This window comes from Solanum lycopersicum, chromosome 5, assembly GCF_036512215.1.
Source record: "Solanum lycopersicum chromosome 5, SLM_r2.1".
NCBI classification, from domain to species: domain Eukaryota; kingdom Viridiplantae; phylum Streptophyta; class Magnoliopsida; order Solanales; family Solanaceae; genus Solanum; species Solanum lycopersicum.
This window is the reverse complement of record NC_090804.1, coordinates 11,862,180-11,881,818: the sequence shown is the minus strand read 5'-3', so window position 1 is coordinate 11,881,818 and position 19,639 is coordinate 11,862,180. Positions and strand designations below refer to the sequence as shown.

Genomic DNA, 19,639 nt, shown 5'->3' with positions numbered 1-19,639 from the left:
GATCTGATCGTAATCAAGGAATATATTGATGTCTATGTTAGACAAGTGTCATTTCTTAACTTCTAGCTTATTGTTTTTACTCAATTTTAGTTTTGTGCTTCACCATGTTCTAACTGTTAGGACCGAAAATAAGCAGGAGTAATGCAGAATCTAGCAATGCAAACCTCGAAAGACTACGAATAAAAAGACAATGAGAAATATACCAAAAGACACAAAGATTTAACGTGGTTCGGTCAATCGACCTACGTCCACAAAGGATATAAACAATCCACTATAAATATGAGAGTACAAAATATAGAGGGAAACAACCTCAACCAATTCACTCGGAATATATGGGAGGTTCACACAAGTGATAACGTATCAAGCTTGTGACCCATAAATTCTCACCCTAACCAAAACTCTCAAAGCCCTTAAGACTACATTGTGAATGCTGATTAAGTTAGAAGGAATATGTCTCTATTTATAGAGCCCTAAACATTTTCCTACTAGAAAAAGGATTATTCAATCCAAAACCTTTTCCTAAAAGGAAAACCTATTTATGGTAAGAAATTTAGGGAAAACAAAACCCAACAAATCTCCCCATTGACCTGAGTTTCTGACAAAATAATTTTTTCCACCTTCTTTAATTAATCTTCAACAACTTGGAACTCCTCTCCATAATCTCCTTTTCAAAATTTATGTCTCAACACAAAGAACCTCTCTGAAACAATTTCTCCAACAAAATCTTCATTACTGTCAAAAAAGGTTGCGGCTAGAACTACACCCGCCAAGATAAACACCTCTTTCTAACCTGGTTCAATAATCGATTATCGAACCACTGAACCTGACTCCGTCATTGAATCTGGCTCTGATACCACTTGTGAGGACCGAAAGTAAGTAGGGGTAATGCGGAAGTTAGCAATGCAAACCTCGAAAGACTACGAGTAAAAAGACAACGAGAAATATACCAAAAGACAAAAAAATTTAACGTGGTTTGATCAATCGACCTACATCCACAAAGGATATGAGCAATCCAATATAAATATGAGAGTACAAAATACAGAGGGAAACAATCTCGACCAATTCACTCGGAATATATGGGAGGTTCACACAAGTGATAATGTATCAAGCTTGTGACCCATAAATCCCCCCCCCCCCCCCCCAACCAAAACTCTCAAAGCCCTTAAGACTACATTGTGAATGCTGATTAAGTTAGAAGGAACATGTCTCTATTTATAGGGACCTAAACCTTTTCCTACTAGAAAAAAGATTAGTCAATCCAAAACCTTTTCCTAAAAGGAAAAACTATTTATGGTAAGAAATTTAGGGCAAATAAAGCTCAACACTAACTAGACTAAGTCAACTTTAGTTGTTTAACTTAATAAAATTAGAGACACTTTTTTGACGGTTAGTGACACATGTTTTTTATTCAGATTTCCATCCACTTTGTAAGTGCTACTATACATAGGAAATGGTTAGTTTTTTCCTTGTATAAATCCAGATCTTCTGCAAGTTTATAAATGACTGTATTTCATAATCGCACTCTGTTCTAATACTTCAATTCAGTTTATTGGATTTTTTTGTTTCAATAGCAGTATCAGAGTCTCTACTTAATTTACCAAGACCAAAAAGTTTTAGCCTATAACACAAAATGACATTTAACAACCTACCTTTAACTCCACCATTAACTTTTACCGGCGAAAATTACCAATTTTGGTCTGTGAAGATTCAAGATTTTCTAAAAGCCTATGGACTTGGGAAAACTACAACAGAAGATAAACTATTGTTGTTTTACTAGCAATTCCTATCTTGTCTCAGATCAAATCCAATAGTGAAAAGAAGACAAAAAAATCTAAGTCTGATTTCCTTATGCAAAATTCTTTGGCAGATTTCGTGTTTTGTAGAATCATGACATGTAAAATAATAAAAGAGGCTTGGGGTAGGTTAAAATAAGAATATCAAGGCACAAATAGAGCACTTCGAATGCAATTGTTGAACATAAAAAAGAGAGTTTGTGTTCCTAAAATATGAAGGAAGATGGAAACAATCATTAAGTATGTTATGATGATCGAATCTCCTTAATTGTTAATGACATTAGACTTTTTGGTGAAGAATTTTTTTGAAAATTATTATGAAGGAAGTTCTTGTGACTTTTCCCTTGAGCCTCGAATCTAATATTTTCTCTATTGAAGAATCCAACGACCTAAGCAAACTCTTATTAGGTTAACTAATGAGTGCTCTTCAATAATAAGAGCAAAGGACTATGAGATGTGAAAAGTTAAATGAAGGATCTTTATCGATACGAAAGCAAAAATTTGATAAAGAAAAGCAACTATTTAACCAAATGACAATGGTAAGCATCTTGGAGGAAACAATAGTTAGATGGAAAGTAGAGGTTCCCTTTATGCAAACATTGCAAAAAAAAATACACATATTGAGAAGTACTATTGGTAGAGACATAATGCAATACCTGGCAACTATAAACAGACGGGACACATATTCAAGATTCGCAAATCAAGATTAAAGGCCTATGGAGCTTTGAAAGCACAAGTAGTAAGAGTTGTAGATGCATATGAGGAGCAACTCTTTCCAGTTTCATACTTTTGAAAAATCAAAGAATCCTAGAATTTGTTGATTCTTAAAAATGGTTGAACACATTGCTTATGCAATGATGTTGAAAATTTTAAATTCGTTGATGATACTTACAAATCCAAAGTAAAAGTGGGAAACATTGAGGCTATAGAAATCCAAGGTAGGGGTACAATTCTTATCTCAATAATATCATGTATAAAAACTATTCCTAATGTTTTGTACACACCAGATATGAGTCAAAATTATTGAGTGTTGAAAAAATGCTTGAAAATAATTATTCTATGCATTTTAAGAATCGTGAATGTGTTGTTTCTGACCCTTCTAGAGTAGAATTATTTTATGTGAAGATGAACAATAAAATGTTTTCAGTCGATTAGGAGAAAATAACTAAGCATGCTTATACTATTAGCTCATAAACATGTACAAATTTATGACACAAAAGCTTTGATCACTTCAATCTAAGAAGCATCACATATATAAAAAAAAGAAAAAAATGATCTAGTTAAAAATATGCTTGAATTTCTTTCTAAGGAAACCTATCAAGTGGGAAAGCAAACAAAATTTTCATTTCAAGTAAATCGAGTATGGAGAACTAATTAGAAATTTCTTGTCATTTATACAAATATCGGCCCAATGAAAACAGATTCATTGAGTGGTAAAGAATATTTTATCCTCTTTATTCATGACTACACATTCTCAGTTTATTTCATTAGACTCAAGAGTGAAGTCTTTGATGCTTTAAGCAATTTAAAGCTTTAGTAAAAAATAATATAATCTCATTACTATTAAAGCTTTAAGGACTGACAGTGGAGGAAAATATGCTTCTACTCAGTTTGTTGAGTTTTGTAATATCACAAGTATTTAACGACATTTGACATAACCATACACTCTACAAATAAACGGTATGTCTTAATTAAAGGAAAAACATGATTATAATAGAGATGGTCAGGTGTCTTTTGCTTGAAAGAAATATCCCAAATCAGTTTTGGGCTACGACAGTCAATACCTCAGTATATTTTTTAACAAATTGCCTACTAAGCCCTTGCAGAACATGACTCTGTATAAAGCTTGTTGTGAGAACAAACTACCAATACATCATGTCAAAATATGTGTGTGCGTATGTTATTATTGAGTTCTACAAACAAAAAGAATAATTTGGACAAAAAGGGTTATAATGTCATATCTATGGGCTATAACTCATTCAAATTTGAAAACAAAAATACTAATTACCAACCGAGAAATGAAGTTTGATGAAGCAACTGATTGTGATTGAAAAAAAACGATGACTTTTTTTCTAATTTATTTATAAAGAGCATCATCATCTTGCGAAAGATGAACTAGTGGATGATGTACCAATATGGGGCACCCAGACATTAAAATATGTCTATCGGTGGTGTAATTTGATAAATCTGAACCAACAAACTATGTTGAAGCACAAGACTCAAAGGCATAGAGGAGATCTATGGAAAAAAATGAGCTGGAAGTATCGAGAAGAATATAACCTGACATCTCGTTTATAGGCCTAAAAATTGCAAGGTGATTGGTGTAAAATGGATTTTCAAGACAAAACTCAATCCTGATGGAACAATTTTCTAACCTAAGGCTAGTTTGGTGGTGAAGGGATACACACAACAATATGTTGTGGATTACCAAGAAATATGTTCTCCACTAGCAACATATAACACAATCAGGTTTATTCTTGCATTTGTATCTCACAATTCTTGGCAGATTCATCAGCTTGATGTCTGAGCATATTTTTTGAATGATTTTATTGTTGAAGAGATCTATATGGAGCAACCTGATGGTTTCTCAATTCCTAGAAAAGAAAATCAAATTTATTTCTTAATGAGTTCTTTGTATGGCCTAAAACAAGCCCCCAGGATATGGGATAATAGGATGGAGAATCATCTCATTCAACTTGATTTTAGTAGAAGTCAAAATGAAGCACTTTGTAAGTGAAAATCACTAGTGGTGGGTCCTCAATTGTCTTAATTTATGTGAAAGACATGCTTGTGATAGGAAGGAAAAACTAACCCAAAGGTCAAGGATAAAATGGAGGAAGTCTTTGAAATGACTGATCTCGGAGTCATGAAGTACTTTCTTGGCATGGAAGTGTTGTACTTCAATGATGCAATTTTTGTATGCCATCATAAATACATTTTAGGTTAAAAATGCAAGACTTCAAGCGAGTGAGTACTCCAATCTCTACTGGTGTGAAGCTTGTCAAGGATGAAGATTTCAAAAAGTGGATGATAGTATGTATAGAAGCATATTTGACAACCTTTTATATCCAACATTCTCCTAGAGAAACACACAATTCATAGTGGCTAAAAGAGTGTTAACGTATATAATAGAAACCAACAAGTTTAGAATTTTTTCCCAACATCTGCCGAAGTGAATATAGATCTGGTCGATTACTGTGATAGTGATTAATGTAGTGACTGATGATTCCAAAAGCACTTATGGATATCTGTTCTATTTGGGAGAAGTTGTTTCAATTAGCTCTCTAGGAAACAATAGTCTACAGTTCAATCAATAGTAGAAGTTGAGTACATAGCTCCGGCATCTTCTATGAACCAAGCTATTTGGCTAAAGCTGATGTTGAAATACTTGGGCCATGAAAAAAGTGAAGCTTCCAGGATCATGTGTTACAACAGTTCAACAATTTCAATCTAAAAAAATCTAGTATTTCATGGTCGAACTAAGCACATTGAAATAAAATTTTATTTTGTTAGAGAAGTCCAAACAATCTGATGAAGTGTTTCTTGTTCATTTCTCATCTGAGAACCAACTAGCTGACATGTTCACTAATTCTCTACCAAAGGAAAGGTTTAAAGCTCTGAGGCAAAGAATTGGTGTTCGTCAAGAAAATGACAAGGAGGAGTGTCAAACAATTATCATTTCTTAATTTCCAGCTTATTATTTGGTTTTTTACATTTTTTTTACTTAGTTTTAGTTTAGTACTTCCCTACTTTCTAGCTAGACTTAGTCAACTTTAGTTGCTTAACTATTTGAACTTAATGACTCATTTCTGTCTGTTTCACATGTTTTTTTTATATAGTTCCATCCTCTACTCAATAGGAAATAGTTAGTTTTTTCCTTGTATAAATTCAGATTTTCTGCACGCTAATGAATGGCTTGAATTTCAGAAGTCCACTCTGTTCTATACTTCAATTCAGTTTAATGGAGTATTTCCGTTTTAACAGTCTATATTAGCTAGAGTTAGTTGGTGTAGTGGCCAATAGAGTTATTATTTATTTATTTATCTTATAATCCCTCCATTTCAAAAAGGATGACCTAGTTTGACTTGGAACAAATTTTAAGAAAAGAAAGAAAACTTTAATCTTGTGGTTTTAAATTAAAGTTGTGACAAATGTATCAAAATTCCCTTTAATCTTGTTGTCTTGAACATGTCATGTGGAAAGTTAAAGTTAAAGTGTTGTCAATAAAGGAAAGAGGTCATTCTTTCTGAAACAGACTAAAAAAGAAATAGGGACATTCTTTTTTAAATGGAGGAAGTAATAAATAAGTACAAGTCACAAGCAATTACTAGCCGAATACTAAAAGTGGAGAGGTAGCAAAATAAACAAACAGCAATTGGAGACACCATTTGGCTCACTTAGTTCGAAAGAAACATTCGTAAACATTGTAAATTAAGTTTCAACAATAGCATAATTCCTTCAGCAGAATCTGATCACTCCTTACCCCCCTTTGCAAGAGAATTAACTTCATTATCCACAGTAGATACTGTACACCGAGAAGTGCTTGTGTTTGATGCATCCTCCTTCATAAAATCATCACCCATTGGTGGTGGATGATTCATATCAAGATTAGGGGGCAGATGGTTGGGCGTGATGCTGTAGCCTGAAGCTGGACAAACCATTGGACGCTTCAACAACAAAGACTCTCGTTTCAGGGATCTATCCGCACCACCATCAACCTCACGATAGCGATGCAGGTACAAAGTCAAGGGTTCAATGTAGTCATCAAAACCAAATTTTTTCAAGGCAGAAAGCAAGTCTTCAGCCATGATGGTATTGCGCTGCTCATGCTGGCAATCATCGTTGGCTTGGTCTGTTACAAAACCTATGAACTCAGAGATACACTCTTGGACGGCTACTTTGGATTCATCGGATATCATGGCATGGGGAGGAAGGATATTGCGCATGATTCTGACCACGTTTTCTATTGGCATGAATCGGTCTGCCTCCGGAAAGGGGCATATGAAATCTTCTAAATTGGAAGGATTTGTTGGGTGGAGAAGAATAGCCTGTCTCAAGCCTCTCTCCGTACCTTAATTTCACACAACAATGAAACATCAGAGTGAAATGAAAAAGAATTATAGTATATATCATCAAAATGTTTGTCTAATTTCATCACAACTGGTCACGTTTGCTATTAACTAACTTTTCGAGTTTGAAGAAATCACAAAGCTAATGGCACACGGATATGTATGTTTCACTAATTATTAGCTGGATATGAGAGCAGTACTACTGTAAGACAACACTATGAATTTTGGACAATATTCATGTAAACACCAAAAGCACATATTATTTCGACAAAAGATGACTCATGTGAATACAGACTATTGAAGCAAAATAAGACGCTTCATCTATAGTTTTCTTCACCTACCTTATTTTGTCTGATCTTCAACTAACCCTCGCATATATCCAAACTTGCCTCTGATCAAAAGGCGACAAAATTTTATTGTAACGGACACTACTCCACCCACTGGTTTCATATACTCTATTTGTAGTACTAGTTGTCCTTAAAGTTATATGCAATGCTTCTTATACTTTGATATAGAAATGATGCCTAGATTTTATTTAACTTCTTAAAATGGCTATATATGTGTGTATATATATCTCTATATATATATATATTGAAAGATCTCCTCAAATTTTAACTAACACATTAGGCAATTTTTATGCCAAAATTAATGCCTTTAATTTGTGTAATACCACTAGCTGGTTTTTAAAGATGCTAGCTTCAGACGGTTTATTTCTTGCTCTCTTTTTATTATTCTTTTTGGATGGGAGACACAAATAAAAATGAGTTAGAGAGGATATACTATAGGTTGAAAAGATTGCATGAATGCAAATTGTTTCCCTTTTGTCTTAAAAATTCCAAAAGAAAACTAGAAATGATTGTGTCAATCACTATTGCCATGAATCGATCTATTGATCTTTGATATACAAACAACTAGCTTTTCAACTATGCATATGGAAAGAATGCATATATAGTCTCCAACTAATTAATGATGGATGTATAGAACATGATGATACAACAAGCAAAGAAATGTATACATAAGTTTTAACTCTCAACTTTACTAGATCAACTGATATATTCACACACAATAGAGTTAAAGAAGATAATGAAAAATTCAGTGGAATTTCACAAGTGCAGTCTAAAAGAGTGATTTGTATGCAATCTTACTCCTACCTTGTGCAGGTAGAGAGATTGTTCTTAATGAGACTATCAACTTGAGTAGTCATATCAAAATTAAATATATAAAGCAGATACAAAGTTTCATGAATGTTCCATGGGGAAGGGGAATGCATTATAAAAGTAAAAGAGAAGCTAGGTAGCATACAAAGGGTAAGTGAAGGGGTAGCGGATCTGCGTCCACGAAATCTTCCTTTTCTTGAACCAACACGATAACCATTATTCATATCTCTCTTAACAGATATATATATATATATATATATATATATATATATATATCTCAATCTATAGTATGTGGCTGTTGGAAAGTTAAAATGACCATATATATAGCTAAAATATTTAAGAAAAATAGGGTAGGGGGGAGGGGGGGACGACATGTGGAAGCACGACACAGTGAACGAGATAAATAGGCATTCACAGTTGGGCAGATGAGTATTGAATGATAACGACATAATTATATACTACTACTTCTTCTATCCCAACAGAAATGTTAATTTAGCTCATTTCACGCTTATTAAGGAAATTAATAAATTGAAGGGATAATTTACTAACTTACCTTTATTTATTGGATGTTTTAAAAATTGAGAACTATTAAGAAGTTCCCTTTTACTATTCTCCTTTCTCAACAATTTATAGTTCCAATCCCACTCAAAAATTCTGTCAAAGTTGCACATTTTGATGAAAAAAACTCCTCATCCAATACATAAAGCAACTATGTATAGGCCCTTCAATTCTTGTTGAAGTAAATGTTTAAATTTGTATAAAAATAATTCTAAGAAAAGTCAAATATGATTCAATGTGTTGCAAGCAAGATATCTAGTGAAACTCTCATGAAACATATTGGACCTATTATGGGATTCCATCATATTCTCCAAGAGGGACACTTATGCATAGTCAAAGGTGGATCAATTCATCATCTTCGTCTTAAACCATGGTATATGTGAAATGTTAACACATTTGAAGCTATAAAGGTGTATTTTTAAGCTACCTATTAATAGCATATGTGTGATTCATTATCTTTGTCTTGGATTCTCTAATATTGTTATCCTTCAGTTAGAGCTTTCTTTGATACTTGAGACGTTGAAGTTGAATTTGTGTGTTGATGTTAATTCTGTTTGTTTGGTGTCTCCAAAGTTTGTTGAAAAGCTTTTATAATTGACAATATTATTTCATAACTTACAAGAAACTACATTTAGTCGTTCATCAAAATTTATCTGATGAGTTAATTCATATCTTGCTAACGTGTTGTCAAATTTATTAGTTTTTCTTGAGATTAGCAAGTGATGACTACATTTCTACAAATATAACTCTAACAATAGTATCAACCAAGAGGGTTCAGCCTACACCAAGAAGTTCTTATTTTCTCCAACTCTTTGAATGCATTATTTATGCAAAGTGTGTAGAGTTACCCATATCAGGAATGGGTGAATTGGACACATTTAGGTGGATTTAATATGGATTGGATTAACACTTGGGTTTCCATGTATGGCCTTGAAGAATGCTTGACTAAGTTAAAGATATGTGAACAGAACATACAAGTACGCATCTTTGGCACTCGTAGCGTTCTCCAGGTGCACAATAACAAGGTAACAATTGTGATCGGAATTGGATATGGCACAAGATAGAGCAACGACCCATGACCAAAACTATGTCACTCCGGCAGCTGACATATTTAGCGATCTTCCGCCAATCAGGTTTGTGAGCTATCTACTCCAGGATTTGAAGTTGTATCTAAGGAATATGTTGCAAGTAGCTTGGAGGATGAGGTGCAACTATGATTTATTAAGTAGGAGAGTAGAGAACCAGTATTTCAGCGGTTATATTTTTCTGATGATGAAACAAACACTCATCCAATTCTAACCACTAGACCAGAGTGGGGAAATCATAGTGAGGGTAGGTCTCTAAACTATGTTCCTCCGAGTTTTAAGAATGGGGTTTTAAGTATGCAAATTAAGGAAGATGATATTAAGGATCATGTTAAGACTTGGGAATCTGCCCTAATTGGTTAAGTATTGGGTGACACACCTTCGCTAAATCAAATGGACAATTACTCAACTAGAGTGAGGAGGACAAACCTTGGGTTCTTTTCCCTGATGATGGGTATTATATCTTTAAATTTCAGAGCAAGCTATACAAGGAGAGAGTACTTACCGAAGGACAATACTATATTAATAATAGACTAGTTTTCAAGCAATGGAAACTAGACTTTGAACTTGATCATGAGGTTCTTAGCTTCATTCCATATGGGTCAAATTCCTTAGGCCACCTATGGGTTATTGGTCAATAGAAGCGTCTAGTAAAGTTGCAAATGCAGTGGGTAGACCTCTATGTATAGATAGCTTCACGTTTAGTGGAGAGAAGATAGCATTTGTTAGGATTTTGATTGAAGTATTTGTTTCACTGCCTTTTGCCTCAGATAATTGTGATTGGAACCCCTTCTAGGTCGTGGTATCAACTAGTTGAGTATGATTGAAGACCGAAATATTGCAATAGATGCTTGAAATTTGGGGATAATGATGCTTAATGTTGATTTAAGAAGGAGGACAATCAAGAAGGCAGGAGTAGAGCATATTGATCTTAGGCAAGAGAAGATTTTGATAGAACCTGGAGTGATTAAGAAGAATACTAGGAAAAAGCAACAGGTTTGGCAAGTTGTAAGCCAAGCCTAGGTAGGGACAAGTATAGCAGATAAAACTTCTATGTAATATTGTTAAGTTGCAACCACCACATGAGGTGATGCAGAAGTCAGGCATGATGGAAGAAGATCCACCTCAAAGGAGTGGCAATCAAATCATGTCTTAAGGTGAAATAGGTGTTGACAACCTCATTACATTTGTTCCAACATGATATTTTCTACTTGGAATATCATGGGGCCTGAATCAGGCCCACAAACAGAAAGAGGTGAGGCTCTTTCTAGTAAATCATTAAATTGAAGTGTTTGGATGCCTAGGGATAAAAGTGAGAGAATTCAAAGCGAGTAATGTATTGAAGAATATTTCTCAAGGGTGGATGTGCTGAAGATAAGGGAAGCCGTAGATATGGAACATGCTGAAAAACGTGGTACAACCAACGTGTACAACTATTAACTATTACAGAGTTAGATTCACACTAGGACTGAACTACTATACGTCAACTAGGCTACTTAGGTCGTTGTATCTTTTACTGGTTGTAGTCTATTAGGATAAGGTATTATAATTGTAGTAGTAGTAGTCAACCTATACTCGTGTAATAATATACTTGTATCGTAGTAGGTAGGATGTTCAAAATCGAATCGAAACCGATAACCTGAACTGAAAAAAAGTTATTGGTTTCGCAATATTGAGTTATTGGTAGCAATTTTAATAATGATTTTGATTTTTTTTCTATTGGGTTATCAGTTCTTACCAGTTTGAGGTTTTTTCTTAACAGATTAACCGATAACCACATAGTCAATTAAATACTCCCTCTGTCCCAATCCCTATATCTAGCCTAGGACTCTCTCCTATGTAAAGAGCATGTAGTTTCTAACATTAAAGCAATTCTTGATTTCTTCGATCTTTACATGAGAATTATACATGGTATCAGAGCTTTAAAGCTTTTACGCTCTTTAAATATTGAATCTAAAAAAAATAACCATGCGTTCAAATTGCAATAGACCTTTCTATCAACACTCTCTCCACATCTTTACTTGACCACCTCACTGCATCTTGCTCCATTGAACTTAAGCCAACAAACATTCTCATATGAGGCTACAAATGTCCTAGTTGATTTAGGTGATAAGACTAACCTATGTTATCACCAAGACTAAACCAACAAAAAGTAGTTGGTCTCACTAAACCAACAAAAAGTAGTTGATCTCTTGGACAGACTATTGAAAATTGTAGCGATTGATAAGGATGTAGAAGATAGTGGCAACATTGACGACTAGAAGGAGAAAGATGTGTTGCTAAGAAGTTGAATCTCACGCACCTTGACAAATAAAAGCATGTATATGATTATGTATTGCTCATGCCAACGAGATATGAGAATGCTTGGAAGAAACTTACCTTCAAGCAATAAAAGATAAGGTGTTTCAGCTCAAACAACAACTGCAATGTGTTAGGCTGGAATAAAAAAGATTGATGAATACATTAAGGAATTCAAAGACAAATGTAATGTCCTTGCGGCCATTCACAAACTTGTAGATGAAGATAGTGAAGTAATCAATTTTTCTAGAGGTTTAGGTTAAAGTACAAAATCTTCAAGACTGTCATTCTAGATAAGACACCATATCCCACTTTTCATCAATTTGTCAATGCGCAAAGGGATTTTGATGAGGGATGATGAAGAAGAGGTATCACAATAGAATCATAACATGTCATTCTCTAATAGGGGCAGGAGAAGAGGAAATTACTATCAAAGAAGAGAAAACTGCAACTTCAACTCCGAGGAAAAGGCTACAAAGCCTGTTGGACAGGGAACATGAATAACCAATATTGAATAGGTTCTCAGAACAATCAAAGTTTCCCAAGTGGAAACAAGGAAAGGAAAAATACTGAATCATGTAAAATTTGTGGTAGGAATAACCATACCACTCTTAAGTGTTTTTACAGGTGGGACTACTCTTATCAAGATGCATATGAACTGCCAAAAGCATTAGATGTTGTTAATCTAATAGAATACACCTGGTACTGATGACACTTCGTATGTGGACTCAGAGCAAGTAGTTATATGACACATAACTTAGGTATTCTAAATGGTCTAAAACACTACAATAGAGTAGATAAAATCGTTGTTGGGAACGGATCAAATTAGACACAACACACGTTGGGAACACAACTAGATCAGGCATAAATTAAGAGAAGTGCTTGTAGTTTCTAAGATTAATAAAAATCTACTCTTGATTAGCAAATTTGTGAAGTATAATTGTTGTCCTTTTGAATTTGATGAAACTAAATTTGTCGTAAAGGACAAGAAGAGAAGTATACTACTGGCTAAGGATCTATGAGGAGTGGAATTTATGATATGAAAAATAACAATCTCTATGTGGCATACTAGATTAGAACATCCTAGTTGAAGTCATTTAAAAGTTTTGAATAGTAATAGTTGCACCAAAGTTAGTAGTTGGACTAAAATGACTACAATTTGTTCTAGTTGTTAGTTGAGAAAAAGTTGTAAAACTTTTGGCTTGAAAATAAAATTGAGAAGGAACCTTTTATTGAATTTTTTTTGTGAATTCTGGGGTCCTGCACCTGTTGAATCCTCCTAACATATGAGATATTATGTAGTTTTTGTAGATGACACACAAGATATACTTGCCTTTATCCACTAAAAAAGAAATTTGCTTTTTTTGAAGTCTTTGTAAGACTCCATAAAATGGTGGAAAATAGTTTCCTAAAGAAATTAAGATATTCCAATGTGATGCAAGTGGCGAGTTCATCAAAACAGACTTCATTACATATTTGGAAAATTGTGGCATTGTCAGACATGTTTCATGTCCTAACACAACTGAACAAAATAGAGTTTCAAAAAGAAAACATAGATATATTGTTGAGACTGGTTTAACCTTTCTACTCCATGCTAGCCTACCTTTGTTTCTCATTAATACACTTCCCTCCTAGGTGTTAATGATGGTGACTCATTTGTTAAGTTCTATGGTGAGCGACCTGATCACAACAACTTAAAGGTGTTTGGTTGTTCATGTTTTCCATATATAAAGGGTAGCAACAAGTTGAGTCCAAAGACTTATCCTTGTATGTTAAAAGGAAACAATAGTTTACACAAATGAGTTATAGATGTTATCATTCTTCAACAAGGAGAGTGTATGTGTCTAGATATGTTGTCTCTGATGAAAACACATTACCTTATGTCTCACCTCATCAGGCTATGTTGAATTTTCTAAATGGCAGGCACATGATGATCCTAATTCAGTGAAAGTACAAGTTGCTAATACAAAAGCTAGTCGTGAAAATGTTACTAAAACAACCCTTATACCTCTTGATGATCTTTTCTTCGCATAGGTCTTCCCTATAGTAGCTGACCCTGAGATGTATAGTTAGACGATAGTAATGACAAGAAGGTTGAAAGTATAGATTTAGAAAGTAATGATGAGACTTAAGTTGCAGGTTCAAGATCAACTAGTGGTAGTGAGGAACATGTTGCACATGCATGTCCAGATTGAGGTGGTCCATCAAATCCCACCTTCTCTGTGACTAGGTCACATGATATACATTTATAAGTTGATTTTTCAAAGTGGAATCTGACACAACCTTAACAATCTGAAGATACTACGCTACAATCTATTTCATTAGTTGATATACCTCCTACACCACATAGGCATCACATGATTAACAGACACAAGGAATGAAACATCACCTGTCACTTTTTGCTAAGAACAAAGAGGAAATTTTGAGGAAACCAAATACTACGAAGGAAGCACTGAGGTCACCTCATTGGCTTGCAACTATGCAGAAGAAAATCAATGTTATACATACCAACAAGAAATGGATATTGGAGCCCAAATCAGCTTATATAAACTTGGTTGGCTCAGAATGAGTGTTGAAGATCAATGGATTAGTAGATAGATAAAAGCATTTTATCAGGATTTTCTCTCAACTTGAAGGGATAGATTTTGAAGAATCTTTTATCCCAAATGGTTAAGACCACAACTATTAGGGTGGTTCTATCCATTATTGTCAACTCTAAGTGGGAAGTTAGACAAGAAGTTTTAAAAATGCTTTCCTCCATGGTTTCCCACAAGAGGAAGTATACATGAGTCAACCTTGTGGATTTGTTGATCCTAAATATCCTTGACATCTGTGTCTACTGAAAAAGGCATTATATGGTCTTAAACAAGCACTGAGAGCTTGGTTTGATAGGTTTAGCATGCTTCTCTTACGTGTTGGTTTCATTTGTAGTAACACAGATCCATTTTTGTTTACTTTCTAAACTCACAAAGGTACCATATTCCTCTTGTTATATTTAGATGACATTATTATTACTGGAAGTAATCTATCACGTGTCTTAGAGTTGGTTGAACAACTTGGAAAATAATTTGCTATGAAAGATCTTGGTCCTTCATACTTTCCATGAGAGTAGAGGTCAAGTATTTTGAAGGAAGAATTCATTTGAGTTCGAGTAAGTATGTTGCTTAGTTATCGGACAAGACAGAGATGACATTGGCAAATGGTGTAGCTACTATTTGGTTCAAAAGCATTGTTTACATGAAGTTGCAGGAGGTCGTGTAGATGCCTTTTTTTTTATAGAATGATTGACAGTCATAAGACATGCTATCATTTATGTGAACTAGCAAGTCAATTAACGCAAAGTCCTAATATTGAACACCTTCAAGGAGTCAAAAGAATTCTCATATACATCAAAGGTTCTCTAAACCTTGGACTCAAAATAATTTCACAATCATCTTAGAGATTGTATAGACATTCAGATGTTGATGTGGGAGGTTGTACCACCACTAGAAATCAACTACAAGCTATAGCATCTACCTAGGTACAATCATATTTCTTGGACTTCCAAGAAACAGGCCATAGTAGCAAGATCAAGTGTTGATGTTGAGTGTAGAGCATTGACCTCCACTGCAACAAAGATGACATAGATCATATATCTACTTCATGATCTTTAGGTGTACGTCATGTTAGTTCCTACATTATATTATGATAACTTGGTGCTTTGTACATGACAATCAATGTAGTTATGTGTGCTAGAACTAAACATGTTGAGATGGACTATCATTTTGTTCGAGAAAAAAAGGCGAGAGGACAACTTCTTACACAGTTTGTGAGGTCCAACGATCATCTAGCTGAAATTCATACCAAAGCATTGACAAAAGAAGTCTCTGTAGGGTTTCGAAGCAAGCTACAAGTAATTGTTCCTCCACTCACTAGCTTGAGAGGAAGTGTTGAAGATAAAGGAAGTTGAAGTCTTGAAGATATGACAGAAGTTGAAAAATGTGGTACAACAATCGAGGACAAATGTTAACTATTATAGAGTTAGAGTCACACTAGGACTGAGTAATTACATGTCGACAAGCCTTCTTAGGTTATGTCTTGTACTAGTTGAAGTCGACTAGGATAAGTTATTATAAGTTTAACAAAAAAGCGCCTAAAATACCCTTGAAGTATTGGAATGGTACAAAACTACCCTCCATTCACCTATTGGCTCCAAAATGCCCTTCTGATCCACCTATAGGCTCCAAAGTACCCTTGTCATCCACCTTTGAGTTCAAAATTGACCACTTCTTTAACGGTTTTAAATGTACACTGTTAAATTCTTTTTAAAATACTTGGCGCTCAACTATCATATATATATAAAAGAGAACCCTAGGCTCGCTTACATGGCGCCACCCCAAGCCAGCATTTCCTTTTAAATTTATTTATTTCCAACACTAACCTTCCCCGTTCATGAAAAGAGGTGAGTTTTACGAAAAGTTGTGACTTTTATGAAGAGTTGCGACTTTTATATAGAGTTGCAACTTTTATGAGAAGTTGCGACTTTAATGAAGAGTTGTCACTTTTATGAAAAGTTACAATTCTATGAAAGGTTGTGATCTTTCCGAAGGGCTGCAACTTTTTCAAATAGTTGTAATATTTCTGATAACGCACAATAAATATTTGTTCGCACTAACATTTGTTATCTCTAAATAGAAGAATTTCCTCTCATTTTAAAACATAAAAAATTCGTCTTCTTCTTCTTCTTCTTCTTCTTTTTCACAAATAAATATATGTGTACTTTGCTCATGTTGAGTGACTCATTGACACCACTATTTATGTTATAGATCCTGGCATGTATTTTTTCAGTTTAACTTATGCTTAGATTATTAAGAATAAATGATAAGATGTCCTTTACATTATTAATATTTGTTACTACATAATCTGGTATATAAGATGATATGCTATTTTAGTTTTAATTATTGATCGATTTTAAGTATTATTTATACATTCCATGATAATAAATTCTCGCGCGAAGCGCGAGTAATTTTACTAGTTGGTTATAATTTAATTTATTAATATCATTTATAAACCAACTCACTATCCACTTATACTAATTAGACCCCACCGAATTAGTAAATCAATTCTACTATCAAAATCGCCCTAAAACACTGCTAAATTACGTCGAAATTACAGATTTCTGAAAACGACATCCAAAATTATTCGAGTCCAAATTGAAGCTCCAATTAAATTTAGGTTGAGTCGCTTATATAGTTGAGACTTTCAATAGGATTCTCTTTCAAGTTTGAATTCGAAATTTATGATTAAGGGTAAAGAATTAGTACATCCGAATTAATTCATGTACTTTTTTAAATATAATTTTATACATATTTATGATTTGTTTTAAATATTCAAACTTTAATATATTTTTTTAAAAGAAACTTTTTCTATTAAGTAATATCACATAATTGAGACAAACGAATCATTAAGATGGATATAATAAGACTTTTAAGTTTATCGGTAATTTTATTTAGACACTTGACTTATAATATGTTTTGATTGAAAACTTGAATGTATTGTACTTCTATAGGCATTTTCGCCTCAAATTTGTAGAAACACTTATTGGTAGTAGTCTTCCTGTTGTTGCATTAGTAATGGGGCAGATTTATTAATTGAGTGGGGTTTAATTAGTAATGGGTGGTAAGTGGATTGATTTATAGATTATATTAGTAAGTCAAATTATAACAAATAGTTGAGCGCCATCTATTTTAAAAAAATTAAATAGTTTAAAATTTAAAACGTTAAATAAGTGGTCAATTTTGAATTTAAAGGTGGATGACAAGGGTATTTGGAGTCAATAGGTGGGTAGGAAGGACATTTTAGAGCCAATAGGTAGATGAAGGGTAGTTTTTTATAATTTCTAATACTTTAAGTGTATTTTAGACCTTTTTCGGTAATTTTAATTTAGTAGTAGTACTCAACCTATACTTGTATCATTATATATTTCTATTGTGGTAGGACTTTAAGTATGTACTAAACAACTTTTAACATTAAATTTATCCTTGATCCCTAATCTTTATGTGAGAATTCTATAGGATGCTCAAGGGTAGGAAGTTGGCTGTAATTATAGTGAGATGCCAAATGGTAGAATTCGACTGATATGGAAAAGTGTCTTAATGTTACAATAATCGAGGTTAAGGATCAATCAATTTACTGTGTTGTTGAGGATCCTAGAACTCATGTTCACATTTATCTCACTATAGTGTTTGCTAAGAATGAGCAGAATCAATTTACTGTGTCGTTGAGGATCCTAGAACTCATATTCACATTATAGTGTTCGCCAGATATGAGCAGGATCACTGGGAGAGATTATTGGATGCTACATCCCATGTTGATTTGTAACATAATTACCCTTGGGTGCTCATGTGATAGAATGAGATCACCTGTGAGTCCTAGAGAGGTACATGGGTTCAAAGGTATGCTGGACCCAATGCAACGCACACCACTTCAAAGTAGAGGGTGTCATTTTACTTGGTGTAGCAAACAAGAAGTAGGATATGGGTGTGTAGTAAGATTGATTGGGCATTAGGAGATGTAAACTGGTTGCAGCAGTTTGGTGAATGGAAACAGACTTTCTAAATCCTTCGATATCTGATCACTCCCCCTTAATGATAAAGTGTGTGCCATTTAGGTTCTATCCTAATGCCATGGAGCACACTAGTTTTAACAACATTCTGAGACCAGTATGGGAGGTAGGGTGAATGTGTGGGGAAACTAAAGCAACTCAAAGATAAACTAAAAGATATAAGCATGGCATCATACCCTCCGAAACTATATGTAGGCATAGATTAATTTGATATTATTCAGAGGCAGATACAGGGGCACATGGTGGATCAAATAATGTTGATTGTGTTAATATAGTTTCTCCTAAAACTGACATTTTTTTTCCTCCTTAGCAGCTATACGGTGACATTTTCCTGTGTTGATGTGAAATTTCCTGTCGAAGCATATGTTAAATATGAAACGGAAATCATGTTAACCATATGTCAACAATGTAACAAGCAAGTTCATATCAAATATAAAATAGTAAATACACCCCATACATAGATCAAAGGAAAAGTTCATACCTGAAATCCAAGTTTGTTGAGTTTCTTAAATAGGATGACCGAGGTTGAATCAAGACCTTTATATACAACTCCCAAAAGCAACTTCCCCAATCTTTAACAATATAATGAAATCCCTAAGTGCGTAAAAATTCTCCAATTTTGCCCTCTTTCTCTATACATTTCCGGTATACTTCGAGCAGATGAAATTGAGAAGTGAAAAGACTACAATGGAAGAAAATATTTCACAGAGAAGATCAAAGGCAACATGACGTAGTTCCAGAGAAAGTTAGCATTTAAATATGAGAAGATTAAAAGTTCTTACTATTAAGTATGGGCTTCAAGGATGACAATAAGACGGGACAGGTTGAACTTAATCCGTAAAGATTTAATACGTAATGCTCTCTCTAGTATAATAGTTTTTTCCATTTTTAATCCATCCCGGCATAAACTCGCCCAGTATGAATCCACCCAGAATAAAAGTTTGAATATTTACCTGTTTAATTAAGTTTGATATTAAAATAAAATTCATAAACATAAATTTATTTGCTCATTAAGTTGTATTTATTTAATAGATAATAACTTAAAATTTTATTTTTAAAGGTCAACCTGGAAGCA

General features: G+C 33.9%; 1 protein-coding gene across 2 annotated transcripts; it reads right to left on the bottom strand.

Moving 5' to 3' along the window:
- Positions 1-6,050: 6,050 nt before the first annotated feature.
- Positions 6,051-19,466, bottom strand: LOC104647472 (nuclear transcription factor Y subunit B-6-like). Of its 2 annotated transcripts, none has more exons than XR_011221165.1 (2): positions 19,046-19,466; positions 6,051-6,864 (listed from the first exon to the last, which is right to left on the bottom strand). XR_011221165.1 is itself a non-coding variant. In XM_010322894.3 (2 exons), the coding sequence occupies exons 1-2, from the start codon at positions 8,241-8,243 to the stop codon at positions 6,266-6,268; spliced, it is 678 nt and encodes a 225-aa protein (XP_010321196.2). In that variant the 5' UTR covers positions 8,244-8,253; the 3' UTR covers positions 6,051-6,265. The 2 variants fall into 2 exon arrangements, 1 of the variants encoding a protein (XP_010321196.2); XM_010322894.3 differs by lacking the exon at positions 19,046-19,466 and adding an exon at positions 8,165-8,253.
- Between the last annotated feature and the right edge of the window lie 173 nt (positions 19,467-19,639).

What these genes read in the sequence shown, in the direction of transcription:
- LOC104647472 (XM_010322894.3), bottom strand. Translation starts at nt 8,243, where the DNA reads ATGAATAATGGTTATCGTGTTGGTTCAAGAAAAGGAAGATTTCGTGGA. An exon ending in TACCCCTTCACTTACCCTTT is followed by an intron (nt 6,865 to 8,164) that starts GTATGCTACCTA and finishes TGTGAAATTAAG; the next exon opens with GTACGGAGAGAGGCTTGAGA.